The 23,024-nt window shown below is 39.3% G+C and overlaps 1 protein-coding gene across 1 annotated transcript in view; it reads right to left on the reverse strand.

Moving 5' to 3' along the window:
• The window catches only part of LOC128011457 (plexin-A2), a 198,170-nt gene that overhangs the window by 55,205 nt on the left and 119,941 nt on the right, over positions 1 to 23,024 (reverse strand). Inside the window, exons 5-12 of the mRNA XM_052593893.1 lie at positions 20,338 to 20,438; positions 13,541 to 13,664; positions 11,449 to 11,602; positions 9,647 to 9,743; positions 5,949 to 6,063; positions 4,850 to 5,050; positions 3,207 to 3,303; positions 2,639 to 2,838 (exon numbers count right to left, since the gene is read on the reverse strand). Of these exons, the coding sequence (XP_052449853.1) occupies positions 2,639 to 2,838; positions 3,207 to 3,303; positions 4,850 to 5,050; positions 5,949 to 6,063; positions 9,647 to 9,743; positions 11,449 to 11,602; positions 13,541 to 13,664; positions 20,338 to 20,438 (1,089 nt within the window). The remainder of the gene's footprint in view (positions 1 to 2,638; positions 2,839 to 3,206; positions 3,304 to 4,849; positions 5,051 to 5,948; positions 6,064 to 9,646; positions 9,744 to 11,448; positions 11,603 to 13,540; positions 13,665 to 20,337; positions 20,439 to 23,024) is intronic.

Raw genomic sequence — 23,024 nt, forward strand, 5'->3', positions numbered from 1 at the left:
CTCTGATGGGAGAGAAGGCTCTATCTGGCTCAATATCATTTATTCATGACGATTTTCATCGTGGTCGGTCTCTCTCAGTGTGTTGGGGGGTGTGTACCTGTGTGTGTGTGTGTGTGTGTGTATAGGCCACATTTCCTGAAGCTTTGGTCCATGTTTTGAAACAAACTCATGGCTGGTTGCAACTGCATTTTTAAGTGGCCCATGACATTTGCCGACCCCAACCCAACCCCCCCCCCCAAAAATAAATAATGAAAAATAGTAAATATATAAAGAGTTATATAGTCTAATCTATAATATATATTGTATATGTAATTGTACATGCTGTATTTACAAAAATAAATAATCAGTAATAGTCAATTACTCAAAACATCAACACTGATATAAAAGTTGAAAAAGTTCTTCATGGCTGATCCGAGATCAGTTCTGTGAAGCACATCCTTTTCCGTGACTTAGCTACTAAGGAGAGGCTCAGAGAGCATCTAAAGCAAAGAGCCACGTCAAGACCAGCTTCAAGTGCCTGCCTTTCCTCCACATTCATTTGATGCCGAACCCATGGCTTTCACTGAGGACTTAAGCCTCATTAATATTAATAAGTCTTTAGAGGAGGGATAGAGTGCTGCTTAATAGAAGCGTTAATCATTCATGACTGTCATTTTCTTGTAGGCAGATCTCGCTAATGTCTATGTATTTGCACAAATCAGCTTACGAATGTCTATATTCAGACAAAAACACACAGAAAATAACATAAATAAATAAAGAACAAAAGACCATCGTGGAAACGACTGCTCTAAAGGACATTTTTACATTTATGTGCGTTAGTCAGACTGAGAGAAGAGAAAATGGAAATGAATAACTTGGAGAGAACAGATTAAAAATGGATGAATTCAAAATATTCATACTAATTTGCTTTGAAGGAACTGCTCCACTGCTTTGTAATGTGGTCTTGGCAATTGCATGTGTCTGAAACATGAAATGCAGGGCTCAATTTTCATTGGTGGGTGTAAAAAGGTTTTGGGTCTTCAACCTTTAATCAGAGACACTATATATTATATAAATACTACATATTTCATAAAATTGAGTGATGTGTTTTAAGACTGGCCTATAGGAGCATACACATAGTAGCATATTAATGTCTTCACATACTTTGTTATGATACTTGCATTGCAAAGCCATTCAAATAATCAATATTAATGTAGAGAGCCATATACTGTAACTGTAGTACTAGTATATTTTAATTTTGCATTTTTATGACAGAGGGATGATTAAACATTTAGCATTTACACTTAGCTAATTTCTTAACTTCAGCTTTAGTAAACAAAATCGAGTAGTTTTAGACATATAAAGACATTTTGAGTATTTAAAATAAAAAAAATAAACTTAAAAAATAAAATACAACACAAAACAGTGATATTTAATCAAAATAAATTACAAAGTTAGCATTAATTAAATAAAAGCCCTCAGTTAAAGGTATATGTAAAACTGTGCATTAAACTCAAATACACACACACACACACACACAAAGAACAGAATGTTTATGTTTCAATACACCAATAATGCTATTTTAACACTCTCTCTGTCAACAAAAAACAGAAGCTGTTCATAACCTTAATTTACCCATTCATCCTAAATGAAAACAGACAACAGGAAGTCATAACCCTAACTTTTTAATTGGTTGGAGTGCACATGGGGCAACAGCTTGTGATATGCAGACTGCAAACAGCCACATGAATCAATGAATTCCATGAATCAGGTAGTTTAAACACAGAGCACTGGTGCGTTACCTAAACTAATTAAACACCATGTCTTCCCTCAGTCTCCCAGCATACACACACACACACACCTCTCCCAGTATGCCACCAACGTTCCAACATTGTGTTAATTACAAGAAAACATGAGATATTGGCAGCTAGAATGAGTATGATTGACGATGAGAGTGGCAGAGAAGCTGAGAGAGAGAGACATACATTACTCGTGATACACATAGCTCACCTTTCTCTCAGAGTCAATAAAGAGCTCAGTCAGATTACAGAGCAGAAATATGAGCTGATGGAGACTTTTCCACACAACTCTTGTGTATGTGTGTGTTCATTTGTCGGAGTTATGAATGATGTTGAATACATATTTGTATTGTATACTTTTGGAAAAGCATTTTTAAATGAAATGTATAAAAAGTTTATAAGTATGCATTAAACAATTTGGGGTCAAAATAAAGCACTGTGTAAATAATATCTTTAAGAAAAATGTATGCAATGTAATTTGTTTTTGTATAAATACAAATACTTAAATTGGTCCCACTTTATATTAGGTGGCCTTAACTACTATGTACTTACATAAAAAAATAAGTACAATGTACTTATTGTGTTCATATTGTATTGTAAAACACTTTTGCTGCTATTGAGGTGGGATAGGGGTAAGGTTAGGGAGAGGGGGTCCAAATTTATACACATAGACACGCATGCATATAATTATACATATCCCTGGAAGGCTTCACTCTGATTGGCCAGTTGTGGCATTCAGCATTCAAATGTTTTTGAAAAATGGCCAGCGGACTGTGATCTTTTTTAGAGATACTTCCGCCTAAATGAAAACAAGTACCACAGGAGAACAGAACGAGTCCTGTATATAACACGTGACCCACCTCAGTGATGCGAGGGTTGGTGCACTTGACGTTTGTGCTGGCGAGGTGAAGCCAGCGGCTGGTGTAGGGGTTGGACATGGGACAGTGCTGGCGTAGGGTACAGCGGCCCTCCATACTGCACCAACCACACTGGAACTTCCTCTCTGCCTTCAAACACACGCCACAGCTGTCCCTCTGAGCACCACACTTATACAGGTGCACTGTGGGATACATGTGGAAATTAGTAAAGTGTTCTTACATCAATGCTGCAATAAGGATTTTATTTGGTGTAAAAGTTTTTATAAAGTTTTCTGACTTCGGTCGACCTATCTGACAGTTTAGTAGAGCTATTGATCATAAATGAATGAAGGCTGATGAAATCATGAAGCTCAGCACAACCGTGATGCTTCAGAGGTTTTGCTGAGCATGAGAAAAGTAGCTTCAGACTTTTTTTTTTTTATAAAAACATGAAATCAGTAATAATAAGTCCTATCAATCACCTCAAATTGTATATACGCAGAATGATTCTGGGAGGATTAGACAGGTTATAGAGTTAACACATTATTTTGGTTTAAAACCACATTATTACCTTTGATGTTCTCAGGATTGTCAATGATGAAGTTTCCATTCCACACCACTGAGAAATCCACCGGCAGCTCACTGATCCTCATCCCTTCATACAGATACTGCAGAGAGACGGAGAGATGGAAAGAGCTTGCAACATTTTCCTGACAGTGCAAATGCTGAGATAATGCAAAGTTTATGAATGTTTTTTTATTGGATTTAGTCTCTGCCTGTGTCAATTATTGATTGCAACATGCAGCCAAAAAGTGAACGAATAAACGGCAAAGTACACAAGCAAATAACATGAGAGAGAAAAAGAGAGCGAAAGAGAGGTAGTTTGACTGTATTAGTGCTCTTATTGAGTTACCCCAGACTTGCATCATCAGTCTGAGACTTTCAACACTCCTATTTTCTACAGCTTGGACACTGAGCTCTAATTGCCTTCATCTCTACTTACATTGTGTGTGTGTGTGTGTGTGTTAGTTTGGAAAATAATGACTGAAAGAGAGTGAAACGTGGAGGTAGAAATGCAAAATTTATCTTGGCTTTCCTCATTTCACAATTCTGTGCAATATAACATCACAAACAGGTAACTAGTGTTTAATAAGCTAAAAACTGGGTTAAAATCAAATTGAGGCATTAATTGCTCTCTTTTACAGCTTAGATTGTAGTCGAGACATTTAATGCACTGTAAGTATCCACTTTGTTTTTCCTTAGGAGAAACAAATGAGGCAACTGCTGCTGTACAGTAAGAGTAGAGTGTTTTAAAATAATGTAAATAGCGGCGCGCAGATTGTTTAGGTTTAGAAAGAATCCAATGTCTTAAAGCTGAAGTAGGTAACTTTTGTAAAAATGTATTTGTGAAACCTGTCATTATATCCTGACAGTAGAATATGAGATAGATAATCCATGAAAAAATCAAGCTCCTCTGGCTCCTCCCAGTGGTCCTATTGCCATTTGCAGAAATTCATCCGCTCCCGGTGAGAAACAACCAATCAGAGCTGTGGTCCGTAACTTTTTTTTGTGTTCAAGAGTTAAATGTATATAATAAGCGAGTACACCATGAATCCATTTTCCAAACCGTGTTTTTAGCTTGTCCTGAATCACAAGGGTGCACCTATAATAAGTGTTTATATTCAGACTATTTTTGATTGCTTCGGGGGTACCGCGGCGGAGTAACCCAGTACCTTTGTGATTCTTCATAGACATAAACAGAGAGAAGTAGTTCCGGCTACAATGTCCTTCCGCAAGACGCAAGCAGTTCTGTTTATTAACCGCTAGAGCGTCAAAAGTTACCGACTGCAGCTTTATTGTCTTGGCAAATATGAGTTCAATTTGAGATCTCTTCTGAAACTCAGGATTTTTTTTTTCTCACAGCATGTAGCTACAAAACCAATCGGGTAAGACTGAAGATTGGAGAATTTTAGGAGAAATGACTAATGTGATGCCGAGATCTTGAAGTTTCAATTAAAAACTAGATGCTGTATCCTAGCAAATCTGAGCACAGCTTGACACACAGTTGCGATCTCTTCTGAAACTCTGTACTCGTTCTCTGGACTCGTTAAAGATAAGTCTCAGCGTGTTTTCAATAAAATCTTATGGATGTCTAAGAGAAAAAAAAACTTGAGATTTCATTATGATCTTTGCCATGCAAACCCAAACACATACCGAGCTGTTCTGGCACTGCACACTGGAGCTGTTGAATCTGAGCGCCGTGACTCTGTGACTGACTCCTTGTATGTGTAACACACACTCGTAGCCGCGCTGACCCGACTGAGGTTGCGGAAGGTTCCGGGCTTTCAGTGTGATGGGCTTCACCTCCCCTGCCGGGATCAGGATCTCCTCAGAGCGGACCAGTTGAGGACAGTCCTAAAGGAGTGAGAGGTGAAAACAAACACATGCACACGCATAAAAATCCTAAACCATCCGAGTAGAGAGCATGAAATCTGATTTTATAGAGCCTTACAGAAACATACCGTGTATAATGAAATGCACACACTTCAGCTTCACACATGCTCCCCATGCTCACATAAGCACACAACGAAACCTTAGGTGCTCTTTAAAAGCACGTTGAAGTGTTACCCTTTAAAAGCTGTGTGTGATATATGCTAGTAGGTCAGCCTGTAAGAGGCATCCCTAAGTAAGACCAGAAACATGGAAACAACTCTCTCTCTCTCTCTCCCTATATATATATATACACACTGTATATATTTAGCTAACTTCTAGGACAGCAATTTTCTTCCTAAAGTATTAGGTTAAAAACACACAAACATACACTTATACACATGCAAGCCTGAATACATGAAAATGTAAATGAACATGCACACACACACACACTCACAAACACACACACACACACACACACACACACACACCATGAGTGATGGTGTATCGTAAGTATTTTTTGCCTGTGTAAGTGTGTGTGTTTATTTTGTGCATATGCCTGTGTGTGAATAACTGGGAAGTCTGTGTGTGCTGTGGGGGAGAATATTCCGGATATCGACTGCTAATTGCTCGCTGTGAGAGGGTGAGCAAGTGTGTTTACCACCTGACAGGGTGTAATGTAGCACATTGATCAGCTGAACACCTGCAAATGCACACACACACACACACACACACACACACGCTCTCTAGCGAGGTGACCGTCGACTTCACACACACTTTTCAGCAGCTATTATTGGAAGCTCTACCCCAGAGGTTTGTGATCCTGTAGATTTGCTGCTGAGAGACTCAAACCTCAGCACACAGTGTGTGTTTGTGGGTGTACCTCTGAGGCATTGACGCGTCCCTCCTGGAAAGAGCAGCTGGAGGGGTCGTGGGTGCAGAGGTTTCTGTACTTGCACCAGTGGCAGCGGAAGGAACTGGTCACACAGGAAAGACACCTAAACAGATGGAAAGAGTGTGAGCGTGCGGGAGAGAGATAGAATAAAGTATTACTACCACTCACATGAAGTCGCTGATTTATGATCCAAAGCCTTTTTTTGAGGGTACTGTGAAAGTAGTCAGCATAAAACGTAGCTCTGGGTTTTAGATTAGCAATGGGGAGCAGGTTGTGCCTTTGAGACCAGCACTGCTGTGTCCTTGACCTTTGCGGCTTAATGCTGAATAAATTAAAAGTGTGCTGCGGAAATTTGCATGTGCCATTGGATAGCACTGGGCCACTGAAACCCTCATACAACTGTACTGCGGCTCTGCAAAGGTTAGAACTCAGACGTACAATTATCAATCTAGGATTGAGACATACAGACTTTCATAAGACATAGTCATGCTGTGACATATGATTTGCATTAGGTCTATATTGTCTGCGGTTAAATAAACGGTTAAATAAAAAATATGGTTACACTATTTTAAGGTGTCCTTGTTAAAGTGTATTTATACATTTAAGTACTGATATTAATATTAATCAACTACATGCACTTACTATTTGTTTAGGGTTAGGATTAGAATTTGGTTTAGAGTTACTTGCATGTAATTATGCATAATTTATTGCTATTATAATAGTAAGTACATTTAACGTGTAACAAGGACACCTTAAAATAAAGAGTTACCAAAAATAAAATAAAATTAAAATATATATTTACAAAAAAGTATAGTATTATATAATAATTGTAATATTTACATCCTGCAAGTATAATGCTATATTTATATTATTCTGAATATTGGAAAAAGTTTAATATCTGAGACAACTGTTGAAGATTAATATATACATATATAAAAGTGTGCACCAAAAACACTTTGTATTATTTTACAGAACGTATGACTCTGATTTCAACAGCTGAATAACAACAGAAAACCAAGACAGTATAAAATACTCTAAAATGGGGTTTCACACCAAAACTGAAACCCCATTTTGGTATAGAACAATCAAATTAGTTTTTAATTAAACATGGATCATTAAAATGGTATTTCAGACTCATGTCAAGGTGCTAACAGTCATCTTAAGGGAAATTTTTTTTGGTTGTGATTTAACGATTCACCTTACATTAATTACGAGCACCTTCTCATGGCAGGAACATGAGGTTAAGTGTTTCATTTAAGGCCAACATTTTTATAAACCAGGGTTGTGATCCCTGTGTCGCTTCACTTCTTGTGCACCATCTCTATTTAGGTTTATAATCAGTATTTCAATATGCAGCGGGCAATTCACGAGAGAACACGGCCATACATTATGAGCATGTGTGTTTGCATGTATCTGTGTGTGCCTGCAGCGGAAAGCTTTCTTTTCATCATTTATATGCAGATGAGCACAGCTTATGAGAAAGAGCACGTCCGGAATCCATAATACCAACAAGTTCCAATAAAACACTTACATCGGTCCCTCCAGTTGAGAAGTAAAGCCAAGATAGAGCGAGCTGGCTTTGTTCTATTTGCAGAAGAACATATATTTGATGTTGAGGAATCTTGGAGATGTAAACCTCTACAGCACTTTGGCATCCAAGAGTTTGTGTTTCCTGCTTGATGGCTAAATTATGCAGGATTTATGCTAAAATATTCATCGGAGCCGGCTTGCCATTGGGCCACTGGGATCAGATGGGCCAACCTGATTGGACAGGTGAGATTCTTATATAAATCACGCGATATACCACGGTGTACTTAATCACTATATTGGGAACTCAAGATAAATTAGAGCATTTTACAGCATTTGAAGTGAAAGGGAGTGTGGGAGGAAGACCGTGCCAAAAACGGAGCCAGGTTGAACACACAAGGAGGGGCCATTCTGCATCAGACTACCCATAATCCCCGGTGGCACTGGCACAAAGGGCCAACGGAGATCGGTGTGAGGTCTTTCACATGCGAGGAGTGCGTGTTCAAAGGGATTGGATACAGAGAGTTTGTTTGATTAGTTCCAAATCTGTCAGATGCTCGGGTGACACGGCCGTGAGAGAGCGAGGAAGCCACGGGAACGGGGAGGGGGCGAGTCTTTCGACACCAGCCAATCAGTGTCCTCGGAAGCTACCTCTTCCTGAGCCTTTTAGAAAGCTTCCAGCTACGGGAGGGCTCTGTGATCTCCTGCACTGAGCAGCATCTGTTCTCAGCAGAAGGTACGCTTATGAGATGTGGTTACGAATATATGCTAAAACACACATAAACACGCACATGAGGGGAGTTTGGAGGTGCGACATGAAAAACAAAGACACAAAGCTTGCTCAGAAACAAGCGGTTGTTTATCAGCGGGCCTCCTGGAGAGTCGAGATGCAGTCAAACTCGCTCCTCTCTGATCTGCCATCACAGCAGATGAAGTGGAATCGAACTGTGACAGACAGCAATGCCTCCAGCCGGAGCGCCAAACCCACTGCACACTTAGATTCAGCAATTCAGACATCTCAGCCTCGACACTTGAGAAATGTCAAGCAATCAGCCGGCATTTGCCATAATGGATGCTTTTTATAGCCACGAGGCCCTCGCCAGTCACAGAAAAGTGCAGCCTGGGAGGGACGTGACACTGGCGTCCTGCAAAAAACGATTTAGAGAGTTCAAACTCTGGTGCAGCCTTGATAAACTCTTCGAATATTATCAAACGCCCGTGGGCCCGAAATATTCAGTTTTTCCGTGTTGTGTAACACTTTTGAAACATTCACAGCGTGCGGAGTGAGCTGGCTGAGTGCTGTGACACAACGCTGATACTCTACGACACAGGAAGTGAGAGAAATATCAGCAGGGTTGCGTTTGTGGGATGAATTCATCATAAAGACAAATATCACAGCAATACGCCCCCATATGGTATGACACATCATACGTCTCATGATTCATCAGAAAAAAGAATTCCAATTGAGTGAATGCTATTCCAAGAATATAAAAGTTTATCCTGAAAATCTTTGATAAAAATGAATATTAATCCTAATTAGAATTTTGAATTAAACAACTTGAAAAACATTCCCCTTCTGCTGATGTTACAGACTTTATAGTCTATGAGAAAATGTAGGTAGCTATTTAAGCAAAGTTTTAGCAAACTTGCATCTAGTGTTTTGTTCAAATGCCAATGCAAGATTTTTCCTATAATTCCTTAAATTTTCACTTAATTTAAAAATAAATAGCTATACTACCATTTAAAAGTTTGGGAAAGAAAATGAAATCCAGGACGCAGTAACTTAATATAAAATGACATTAGACACATTTACAATGTTACAAAATATTTTCTATTCTATTCTTTTGAACGTTGTATTCATGAAAGCATTGTGAAAAATATTTTATGACGTTTTTTTACTGTATTTGGATCAAACAAATGTAGTAGTGAGCATAAAACCAAAATCTTCGCAACCGTAAACTTTTGAAAATCTGAGCTTTATTAGAGACATGAGAGACTCCTGATGTATTTTCTCAAAAGGAAAACCTGTAAAGATGGACATTTGAGCCTTTTTTGCTCAATTTAACCCGTCAAGGGGTAATGATTGAGAAATTAACGAGTTCTCACATGCAATTTTTCTTAGCTCTGGAAATAGTTCAATGAAGTGTGCGTATACTCACAGCTGGTGCACGCTGCAGTTGTAGAACTTCACCTCTGTGCTAATTAGCATCTGACCCGTCTCCTTCGAGTTCAGTCTGAGCTCCACACCCGACCAGTCTGAAAAGAGAGCAAGAGAGTAAGAGATGAGAACATTTCTGTCACATCGCATCCTGTTGTGTTTGGTTTGCCACCCTTTTTTCAGCTTGCTTCATGCTCAAGCTGTCTTCTGATTAATACTTGGCATTCCTCGCATCATATTCTCACAGTCAAGCGGTGCCTCGAGCAGCTCTGCAGTGCGTGGCATCCAAACCGATATGAGAGTTTTTTTTTTTGGTGGAGACATGTTATTGTCACACAGAACACAGCTGAGCCCTGCTGTTAATGTGAAACAGGCCCGCGGGCGGCAGCGTCGATGTAATGGCGGAGGAGCGGCTGGCAGCGCCTCAGAACACCAGCCAGGCCAATCCCATTTGGCAGGGTGGCTGCGTGGAGAATGCCGATCGGCGTTCAGACCAAACGCTCGCGCTCGATAAGCGGCCAGCTCTTCATACTCAAATAAGCACGAGCTCTGTCCCAAACAGGCAGCGATTCAGCTAGCATACAGTGTGTGGGAGTCAGCCGTGACCCGAAAGCACCACTTCCTCTCCTCTTCCCTCCTTCGCACCTGTTTCCGCGCCTCATAACAGGGATGAACGGACTGAAGGGTAAAAGTTGGCTTTTAAAACATGTTTTTGGCTCATATGCCAAGGACAATAACTGGCATGCAATTCCCAAACGCCCGACCGTCTCATGCCTCGCAGCTATTGGAAATAAACTAGGAATAGAATTGGTCACACCTACCACTCAATGAGCGGGTATTTCCACACATGATCGATGCTCATATGTTCCTATCGAGCCCAATTCAGTCAAGAGAGACGCTGCAAATATGAGGCACCGGGGGATTAGATGACATTTACCTGAGGGAGGCCACTGATTGGATAACGCTCCCCCCCAACAAGAGCATGGGGTTGTGGGTAAACAGAGCTGTCATTTACAGTGAGCTAGGAGGGGATTATTGTGATTCAGATAATCACAACCAACTTCTGCCGCATATGCAGCCATCTGTTTCCCAACAGAGGTTAGACGGAAAGCACATGTAGGAATTTGCCCGCAGACGAATGTTAGCTTTTAAAATAATCAGTGTAATCTTGCTGTATAGGCGTCGCCAGCAAAGTGAATGCTTAAACGATACCTCTGTAGTTACATATACAGTTACACCATGCGGTTTTTCATGGAACTGGATCCTCTACTTTTGGTTTCCCACACTGTGAACCGATCCCCGATTAAATTCATAACCACAGATGACTCTATTCCTGATTGTTGATCAGCGTTCAGGAAGAACTCCCTCCCTGGAGCTATTATGGGTAGGGAGAGGGCAGAGGGTTTGTCACCTGTAATGGGCGTAAGTGTGTCTGAGAGCACGCCTGCAGTCCTGGGGCCGACCCGGGGCCGGTGTAGGCTCATTAGAGCCGTGGTTGTACGTGGCCGGTGGGATCGATGGTGCGGCTCGAGTGTGAGAGCATGAATGAAGCCCTCATTAGGAAGCGAGGCTGCTGGGTACGCTAGGGAGGGTCTATTAATAGAGCATCTATACAAAAGAATAGAGATCACCTCCCTGAGGGGAACAGGTAGAAAGATGGATAAAGAAAAACAAAAGAGATGCCAATTGATAGGGAAAGTTGAGTACATGGAGAGCAAGAGATATATGGAGTAAATCTATGGGGGTATAAAATAGTGTGGCAATACGGAGATTTAGTTTGAATATTCTGGTTTGAATAAATACCTTGATCTGTGGGGATGATGGGAACATCTTTAGCAGCGGGAGAAAGGCAGAGAATCTGATTCCCATCCACTCTGCCCTCAACCTCCGTCAGGTTCCCGAAGGAGCATGTGATTCCAGCGGAAAGATCCGGAACATCTGTCACTTTCACCAGCAGCTAGATGGAGGAAAGAGATCAGATTAGAACAGGAGTTTTCAAAACAAAACAAAACACAAAACAAAATAATCAGAATTACTTTGTGTTCGACTCCCAGGGGAACACGTTATGTAAAAAAAATAAAATAAAATGTTAACCTAAATACACTTTGGATAAAAGCGTCTGCTAAATGCATAAATGTAAATATAACATTTTTATTAGTATATTATTTTAATTAACTGACATTAATATTTTTTTTTATTATGTTAATATTATTAGTACTGGTATGCCTCTCTATTCATATTAAAATTACTTTGTACATTATTTTATACATTTATAAGAATTTATTTTATAATGCATATGTAGAAAAAATACATATATAAAAATATAGAGAGTGGGTGAGATGAGTACTCGAACGAGAACCACTGTCTACGTGTCTGAACCATGAGTGCTATCCACCAAGCTATGGCTCCGAAAGAAGCGATTTATTTCTGATCAAATAACCTCAGTCTTCTCACATGGGCAAAGTTCATTCTGCAGCACGCTCCAGATGGCCTCACACAGCATAAACTCCAGCCATCATTACAGACTTAACCTTATAAAGACTCCTGCTCAAAGAGGGCATTTAACAATCCATCCGTTCTTCCTCTACCTTTGAACTACATCTCCTCCATTTCACACGAATGCTCTCGCACATCTTCTCAAAGCACACATGGCCCTCTGAAGTCATTCTCTGGGGGACCAGTGACACACAGGATGGAGCTCACAGGCTATAAATACACACATTTCACATGCAGGCTGGTCTTCTCGCCACTGAAGAAGAGGACAATTAATGCGGTGACATTTGTTAAGATTGCATGGCTAACTTTTTTGCTTTTACCACATCGTTTTCAATAGTTCTGATGTTCCGTTCGGACCATCTCATTGACTTTTGCCCTTTCTTTTGAAATTTCCAGTGTCTATATGCCATCTAATTACTTCAAAACCACACGGATGCTCCTTTCTGCAGTCTTTAAGCTAGTGCGCTGAGAGCGATAGCTACAGAATTGCTAATTAGCTGTCTTGTTATTCGTTGTACATACACAGGCTGTACTCAAACACCGAGACAAGGCATTATTTTGCTATACAGCATTGTATGACCATAACAACACAGACGAGGCATGATTGGAGTCTCTATGTTTTGCCTTTGCTCCTTTCATTGCGCTTTTTTGAATTTCTCGTCACGGCTGGCGATGTGCAGGGAGGGCTAATTGTTGCAAGCATTTCTAATAAAGGTAATTTGATTGTTTTTGCTGTTTTTCATGCTCCTCCGGCGCCCGTGCGGATGGGTTTTGTTGTCATGGCGATGGTTTCCCTTCATCGTACGACGCGCCGAACAGCGGTGACCCTGTTGTCATGTTGTCGAGCGCTAAGGCATGACAGAAACATCTAATTTAGAGCCGGACGCCTCATTATCTTAATCAGGTAGCTGTGATACAGGGACTCGATCAATTATCAGGACATCACAATTTTTTTTCCCTGGCTTCCTAGAGAAGTTTAACCAAGGTGAATACCTACAAACTTCCTAGTATGCCTGTGATAGTATTTTTTTTTTTTTTTTTTTGCATGAGTAAGAAGTATCTAGTAGGGTAAAACTAAAAATAATGTCCAAAACAAGAGTCTTAGCCCTGAATCGATGTCTCTGTCTTCTTGAACGCAACTCCTACTCCGGCCCACATGCTTATTTGGCATCTCACCCACACATACACCTTTCCCAAAGGCCTCTTTTTCCAGATATCTCGCTCTTCAAGCCCTCCCACACAGCACACGCTTTCCAAAACCCAAAACTGTTTATCTAGACATTGCACTGAAAACTAATTCATGCTAATTTTTCTCGCTCCTGTATTTCAGTCAACATAACCTCGAGGTTGTTGAGGTGTGAGTGTTCTTCTTGTGGGTAAAGGTTATAAATGGTCTCACCGGTACGCTGGGTTCAGACACGGCGATACTGTCCGGGTACACCGTGGCTTTCACACACTGGTTCAGTGTAGCGGCGAAGCGGTACGGCTCGTTTGCCCGCTCGCAACGATCCCTTTGAGAACATCTAGAAAAGAAAGAGAGGGCTTAGTAGTTAATTGGAAAAATATTGGGACAACTAGAAAGATTGATGTTTATTAATTTGGCAGAAGCTCAGTAGAAGATAACCCTTTTCTGGGCACATATCAAGTTAATGAATGCTTTACAAACCAATAAACACAAATAAAATGAATTCATGAGGAATATTCACTAGATAAATCATTTTCTCACCCTCATGTCATATAAAAATAAGTAAAAAAAAAAAAACATGTTAATGCAAAATGCTGTACAATTACATAACACATTCTAAAATATATGCAATATAATAATAACTCCAAAAATAAAGAAAAATACATTTAAAGTGATAAAAAGAAGCCTGAAGGAATACAAAAAAAAAAAAAAAAAAACTGAAGCAAAACTTTGAATAATTGGCAGACATTTAAATTATTATTCTGTGAGTTTTCATTATAGGGTTTTCAAATCTTATTCAATTCGCAAATGTTGCATTAAAATGTGTCATACTAGATTTGATGTCTACGACAAGACACACCAATGCTGTTTAATACCATGAAGTGAAATCTGGCACAACAAATGAGCATAAATGAGATTTCAGAACTATAAAAGAGGGGAATATTTCTTGGGAATATTTTTGCGGTTTGACAGCCCTCATTATGAAAAAGAGAACACTGGACATTCTCCAGTATATCTTCATCTGTGTTCCTTGGAGGGGAAAAAAACATATGCATTTGGAACGACACAATGGTGAATTAATAATCTGTAATTTCCATAACTTTCTTTTCATTTTTTTTTTTTTATATCCCAAATGAACTACATTAAAAAGTGTGGGTTGGTAAGGTTTTTCAAATATCTTTGGAATACGTCTGTTTATTTGAGCAAATATGCACTGAAAACAAAATATTGTGAAATATCATTACAATTTAAAACAACTGTTTGTTTTTTTATGTCATGATGCAATGCTGAATTTTCAGTGGGCATTACTCTAGTCTTCAGTATTGAATATGGTAGTGTATCCCTTTGAAGTGTGGTTCACTTTCACACAGGCTGCTGTCCTTGGTGCTGAACAATTTCATACCATCACTCTCCCTGAAAGAGCAGTCAGTGACTTCCAATTCCAGACATCACATGCCGAAAGCTGTCATTACCGTCACAAGCCAACAATGTTCAGACCTTATACATGTATAATTCCAGAATGCGTCCACTTATTCCTCTTAAAGCGTTTTTTACTTAGCAAAAAGCACTGATGGACAGGAAAATGCCTTTTTTATGCACAATTATTATTATTTTTTTGTTGCATTTACACATAGACTAAGAGAAACTACTATGGCTGATCCATCCTACAGTAGTAAATCTCACTGTACTTCTGCAAACCTGAGGGTTGTTATTTTTACTTTTCACACCACACTCATTCAGCCTGTCACTTGGTTATAACTCAGCCTCCCTCTCTTTGCTCCTCTATCTTTGACAAAGAGCGTGTAGGCTTGCAATTTGCCATGTCTTTTTAACATGTCTAATGCACTGGGTCGGGGGGGTGGGGGGTTGACACTTAATGTGCTTTCAGATGTCCTGGATGGCTTGTGGATACTTCACTGTCTGAAAACGTGGGTGTGGGTTTGTCTGCGCGAGTGTTTGCATCTCTCCGAGCTGCCGAATCCAGGCGCCGGGTATGATTTTGGAGGAGGAGGTGGATGTACTCGGGATACTGCGTTGCCATGGCACCAGGAGACGGCCATTATAATGTGTGTGTACATGTATGTGTGTGTACTTAGTGGGCAACCTCTTCTCTCTCTTTCATTAAATAAAGAGTGTGTGCTTCCAGTACACATCGTTTTGTCTCCAGAGGGGTTTATTCTGCCTCTCGACAGCCCTGGTCCTCTAAAGACCTGAATGAAATGCTTAGAGAGCTGTATACACGTCAAAGAAAATACCTGAACACACAAGCACACTCATACAATATGATTCATATTCTCAAAGTTTGTTGCACCAAAATGTGTTTTTTTAGCTTGACTCCTCTCTGTGCTTTGGAATTAAACAGGTTGTTTTAGCTTTAATATCAGCAACCTTTAATATGCAAATGAGTCAACTCTTTGCACTGACATACTGAAAACCGAAAGCTATTGACATACTGCTGTTAATTATGAATAAGCGTTGATATTTTAAATGTGGGAGTAATATGTTACAGGTTGTGCATGTGACAAGTTTTAAGATTTATGAATGACCTGTTTTCAGAGTGCGTGTAAAATAGAGAGCGAGAGACAGAGACAGAGGAGGGTAATGGTAGTGGTGGGTTAACCTTTGGGTTTTTCTCTACTGTCTGCTTTTAGCCCCATGCACCAGACAGGCAATTACAGTGTCTTTTCTTCTCCTTTCACACACGACACACACATTCAACCCTGACGAGAGGAGACAGACGACAGGAGAAGAATTTCCCTTGTTTCTTTCCTTCGTTCTTACCGGCGTCCCCAAAACACCCTGTGAGGTGTGTGGCGAGACATCCGATTGAGCAAAGCTCTGAGGGAGGAGAAGACGGAACGTTTTATAGATGAAGAAATTTCTCTCTTTTAAAATAAAGCTGAGAAGAAAGCTGTGGGAGCGTTGGGAACTCCTCCCCAGGAGGGTTCAGATGAGATGGAGAAGAGAAGAGAAGAGTCACGACGAGATGAGTAAAGAGGAGAGGAAAGGGAGCGAGAGACAAAAAGAGAGGAGATGAGAGGGGGAGACAAAAATGAGATGTGAAAAACGAGATGAGAGGAGAAGGAGGAGACACGAAAAGTAAAGGAAGAGGAAAAATTAGAAAAGATATAGACAAAGCAAAAAGAAGAGGAGAGTCAAGAGGCAACACAAGCCAAAAAATTAGATGAGACACAAAGACAAAGATAATTGAAAATGAGTGAAGATGAGATGAGAAGAAAAGAAAAGAGATGAAAAGAGAAGGGTTGTGATGAGAAGACGAAAAAGAAGTAACGAGAAGTGAAGCTGAAATGAAAAGAGAAGAGTCAAAATGAGATGAGACAAAGAAAAGGGCTAAAATTAAACGAGACGCAAATAGAAAAAAAAATGATAAGATAAAAAGAGAAGGTTGAGATGAGTTGAAAAGAGAAGAGTTGGGATGGGATGAGACAAAAATGAGCGGGATCGAGATATAAGACAAATACAAACGAGAAGAGACGAGGACATGAGTAAAGATGAACAGAGAAGTGTCGAGAAGAGATGAAAACTGAAAACTGAAGATGAGAGGAAACGAAAAGCACAAAAAGAAAGAGTCAAGATTAAATAAGGTGAAAAAGAAGGGACGAGAAGCCGTGATAAGAGAAAAGTGAGATGGAACGAAAAGAGAAGAGTCAAGATGAGACAAAAACGAGAGGGATCCAGATGAGACAAATACAAACAAGAAGAGGAGGAGAACAGAAAAGTGTTGAGAAGAAATAACAATTGAAATCGAGCGAAGATGACACAAGAGAAGTAAAACAAACAGACAAGTTCAGAAGTTCAGTCAAGACTGGTCGAGTAAAGATGAGAGAAGAAGAAAAGAAGGGATGAGGTGAGATGTGAGGAGATGAGAAATGAAAAGAAACAAGGAGAGGAGGTGAGTGAGGCGAGACAACTAGAGAGATGAGATGAGACAATACAATACAATAAGAGTCCAAAACCCAGCACCAGTGTAAATCGATCTCTCATCTCCATACTGCCCCAGTATTTGTCCAACAGGTGAAATAATTCACTCTGAATCTTCTTCCATTCCTCCAGATCAATATGTAATTAGGAATTCATTTAGCTGAGCACCAGTCCCATATAACCTGAACACAGACCAGCACCATCTAAGTTCATTACAGAGACAGAGGAGTAAACGGTGAGGCCATGTAATGAGGAGCGTATGATTGTTATAACCATAATAGCCGTTTGAATCAACGTTTAAGCATCTATTCAGCAATCCTTCTGAACGCGTGCAGATATCAATGACATTTAACAGATGAGTTGTGTTGTTGATTGCCAAAGAATGTTCACGGACTATGTTGTGACTATACTTCAAATGTCAGTCTAAAGAAAAGTCACAATCAGGTCACATCGCTTTGTGAAATGAGACCATGATCACTCAGACTGCCACTTTATAAGGTTTTGATAGTAGTAAGAAAATTAAAAATTCAAGATAACAAAAGCCATAATGTTCAGTCATACCCAAGGTTGTTGCCATACCACCTATATTTAGCAAAAATGCCTATAGGCAATTTTATTTTGCCTATATATGGAATAGTATACTAGAGGATAGCAAAGTTCACTGAAGGAGGTAGAGCTTTTCACATTTGGCTCCCAAACTCTGGAAGAGCCTTCCTGATAATTGGGGTTCAGACACACGCTCTCTGTTTAAATCTAGATTAAAGACGCATCTCTTTAGCAAAGCATTCTGATAATATATCTCATAATCTTGATAATAAAATGCACATTTTCATTCTTTTGCTTGGGTTGAACACGCAAATTTTTGCTTAGTTGGAACAGCAGCTACCCTAATTTTTCTCTTTAACGTTCTCTGTTTTTGCTATCTCGTGATCGGCATCCTGTGGTAACCAGGAATTACACAAGCTTCAGTCTGGATCCAGCTCTTACAAAGACCTGAGATGAACGAACACCTGAGAAGAGATGATGCCAACCCCCCGGAGGACCTCAGATGATGCCAACCCTCAGTCAACATACAAAACTACCAAACTTTGCATTACAGAACATTAACTAACCGCTTGATATTTACCGTATGTTTCTCAAGTCAAGGTCAAGTCAAGGGCACTGCATTATGGGACACAAAATCTCACCCATTATGCTCTGTGCATTCAGTGCATAAGAAAATGGTCATACGGTGCACAGTATACAGTATACGTGGCAGAAAAAGTGTGCTACCCAACATATCAAGAACGTCCATGCGGGTACATCATAGAGAGAGAGAGAGAGTGAGTGAGCGAATGCTTCCTCACAGCACGGATCAAACGCTGAACCCTGCTGTGAAGATCGTCTCCCTCCTGGAACGGCCGCCACAGCCATGCAAACAAGACCCAAGCCGAGAGCTTACACACACACACACACACGCTTTCCGAACACTCATGCATTGCATAATGTTAAATGCGCTTACACACTGCCCTTAAGCACTGATCAGCACTCAGATTCCCCACCTCACTCTCTCTCTCTCTATAATGAGCTAAATCCAAAAAGCGATTATGGATCCGTTGGAATGATCTCTGCTGAGCAACTGCTGGATCACTTATATTAAACCAGCCTTTGACCTCAAAGGAGTTCAGCCAATCAGATCATCTCCAGGATTAGTGTTCTCCATGGGCCAAGGAGATTAGTCCTCCTAAATCTGACAGCAAACTTTAAGTTCTCCTCCTTTTTCTGTCTCCTCCCAGTTTCAGGGTCCCACCTAACTGGCCAATAAAAGATGTCATCTAATGCCAGACAGATTCCTAAACAGATGATGTTTGCCTTCATAGTCTAAACCTGCAGATTTAGTGCTGCTAAACAGACTAATGAAACCATTGAAGTAGGTGTTAGCAATCTCTCTCTCTCTCTCTCTGTCTGTCGCTCTAGTCTATCAGATGTGGAAGGACTGACTCCATAGGGGCCGTGAGGAGTGAGAAATGAGCAAATATGAGAGTGGAGCTGGAATTAGAACAAGTGAGAGATGTTAATTTCATTAAGACAACACTGACTGTGAAAAAGCACGCGCCATGGGGAGGGAGGAATACAAGCACACATGGAGAGAAAGAGAAAACGAGAGAATCTGATATATAGAATGATTACTATATTAATATACCATATGTATGGTATACGTTTCTTCAAAAAACATGCAGATTAAATATTAAAAAAGATATGCTGCAATACAATTATACAAATGAAATAAAATAAGTCTTTTAAATCATTTTAAAATATTGAATACATTTTTAAATAAAACATATTAATAAAAGAATGAATTTCAGAGAATACCATGTCGCTTGTTAAAAAACAATGTAATAGCATGGTACTTTTAGTTCTTTTTGCTAGTGAATTAATAAATACATAAGCTTGTCTGCACAGCTCAGCATGGTATGTTTGAGATTCGAATGGCATCTGTATTACATGAGCTTTAATTCAGCAGAAAGCCCCGGAGGACTGATGGAAGAATGTAATCCTGCCGCGCTAACGGCATGAAGACGAAAAAAAAACAGCCCCATGCTGAACAGAGACGCACAAATACCGCTTGCTTCGCCAATTATTTGTCCCTGTCCTGTCGGGAGTCATGTAAATTACTTTAAGTGCACTTTTCCAAGAGAGGTACGCCCGCCATTACTGTAATGATGGCAGCGAAGGGTTTACACACCCCTACAGAGTCAGGACGCGAGAGAGAAGACAAAAGCACAAAATCACCAAAGATGGTGAACACCGTAATGTCAGTTGCCCGTTGTTCTGGAAAAGTTAGATTCAATATTTAAAAGCATACATTCATTCTGTGAGATATTAACATCTGGATGCAGTTGCACTAGTCCACCACCAGAGGGCAAGCAACCTCTGTGCCATCCGAGCACCACTGGGCTTTAACATGTGATCATTCCTAGACTTTTCACTTCATGATTTAAGTTTTGGGGATTGTAGTCTTCAAATACATGACAAATTGTTTGTTATTTACTATTTACTCTGTGCATAAATATAAAGAAGGGACTTACATGTTATGCAGCACACACCAGCCACAGTGTGGATCTCCGGAGCTCAGACACTCTCCACACGTGCCATACTGCTCACAGGACTCGATCGGCACCCGTGTGACCTGCAGAACACAGAAACAACAGACTGAGCATATTCAATAAACACAAACTCTATTAATCTATTTGATGGTTACATGATACTTAAGAAGCATTTGAAAATCTAAGCCACTTCATTTTGAGATTATGATGGACCAGAAGGAGGAGAGAGAAAAGTGAACAGAAACGAGATGAATCCCAGTATTTAGTCAAAAGTAAAATGATGATTTCCATTTTTATATTTTATATAGTAAAAGAAAAAATGATGAGATTGCATGGCAAATGAGAGAACAGTTTGAGACACTGAGATCCATTTCTTCCTGAAAGCTTGATAATACACCCCAAAATGAAAATTCAGTCATCATTTACTTAAGAAGATAAGACTGTTTCAGTTCCCACTGACTTTGATCATCTGGATAAAAATACATTGGAAGTCAACTGGAACGGTTTAGTTACCAGCATTCCTCAGAATTCCTCTTTATTTTGCATTCCACTAAAAAAAACAACAACAACATGAGTATGTAACAACATGAGCGTGAATATATGAAAACAGAATTTCTATTTTTTGGGTGAACTGTCCTTAGTAGAAAAATGGAGACACAATGCCCTTGAGAAATAATTCCCATTATATTTAATCTCATTGCTGTCTCTAAGAAAGTTCAATCCTTTTAATCTATGGCTATCCAAATGTGTATGTGTATTGTGTATTGTATTGTATATATGAAGAACATTTGTGTGTTCATGTGAACTCGTGGTTCCTTTGAAATGCATAAGTCAAAGACAAACATGAGAGTGTTAAAACGTGTGTGTGTGTATGTGTGTGCTAATAGAAACAGACAGAACAGAGGTAACAGGACACAAGCAGCTGTGCTCCTGCCGCTAAGAGGAATAGCATCAACACAGTGCTCTTTTGTGTCACTCAGTGCACCTGTCCAACTAGGTATGAACACACACACACACACACACACACACACACACACACACCTGCTTAAACATACAGGAAATATGTATACAGTATATGTATCTGTATCTGACCTAAGATCTATATATATTTGTATAACACTGTATAAAATGCTTGAAATTTATATTTACAACACATTTACTTACATAAGCTATCTAAATAACAAAATATGGATACTCTATAGACATCTATAATGTTTTTAAAAACAGCTTATTTTGAATAATATAGATTAGCTCATACCCATATACTAATAGTAATATTTCTGCACTTGTACAATCATAATAATATATATTGTATACTGTAATAATATATCATAATGCATTAAATAATAATAATAATAATAATAGTAATAATAATTATAATAATTATAATAATGATTAATTTAGCATTATTATTATCACCATCAATTATTTAACAATAGCAATAATATTTACAACTAAACTACTACTATTATTGTTGTTGTTTTAAATATTGTTATTTGTTAAATAATTGAATAATTGTTGTAATTAAATTATTTAATAATACTAATATAAACAACAACACACTTATTATACAAAATCTAACACCTTTAACCATAATAATTGAATAAATAGTTTCTTAATTTATGTGTTCACAAATAAAGATTTCCCCAGATGTCCCCAAATTGAGGATTTGTTTGATTTACACTTTTATACTTCTAGTCAAAAATCTGACTTCAAAGTATAGCTAAGTAGGTACACACAAACACTCAGAGACAGACACATACTCAAATATTGGTGATTGAGACAAGTTTGTTTCCAGAGTGATACTCAATTCACTGACCATTATAAAAACCAAACATGTCACTCCTCAAAACTCAACAAGCAGCGTTTCTCTGGCAAACATATGCTCTCTCTCACACACACACATAGACAATCAAACACTACTGTAATACCTCAGAGATGAGTGTTAACAAGATACACACTCACAAAGGATCACTGCAACAGACTAGAACCTTGCTTTGCCTGCTGACCCACAAAGCCCCTATCCACTCCACTCACACAGCCTTCTGCTGCCCACTTGGCATGCTGGGATAGCGTCGCTGTGATGACCGGGCCACAGCTCTGTGATTTGTGCCTGCGCTTGTAATATCTCTTTTATCTATTCATGTATTTTCAGGGGTTTGCTTTCACTGCCAGCGCTGGAGTCTGTGATGTCTTCCCTTGTGGCTGAGGGGATTTTTTGGGTGCACCTGTATCCTATTAACACACACAAGCAGAACAGGATAATGTGAAGTCATTGAGGATTTGGGAAAAAAATTGTTTGAATTTGGTAAGGTGTGTTACAGAGAAATAACTGTGTGTGTTATGTACAATTAAATAAAATGCTACTTTATCTCAAGTACATATGAGTAAATGTTTTTTGAAAATGTATGGTTGGACTAATTTTATAATAAAGCATCTCAATATGTCATGTATTGCCATTAAAATGAATTGTGAAATATGTCTTGCAGTATTTAGGGTTATGTTCCTATCAGATACAAATAAAAGAACAAAATAGTAAGAAAGTTTGACCAACAGAACATAGCATCAAACGTTTTGACGGTTACCGGCATTGTGTTTTCTTTATTCTGACATTTGTGATGGGGTCAAAGGGTAGGATGATGTGAGAGACAGTTTTAAGATGGATGAGT

This window comes from Carassius gibelio, chromosome B23 (genome assembly GCF_023724105.1).
Source record: "Carassius gibelio isolate Cgi1373 ecotype wild population from Czech Republic chromosome B23, carGib1.2-hapl.c, whole genome shotgun sequence".
Taxonomy (NCBI): domain Eukaryota; kingdom Metazoa; phylum Chordata; class Actinopteri; order Cypriniformes; family Cyprinidae; genus Carassius; species Carassius gibelio.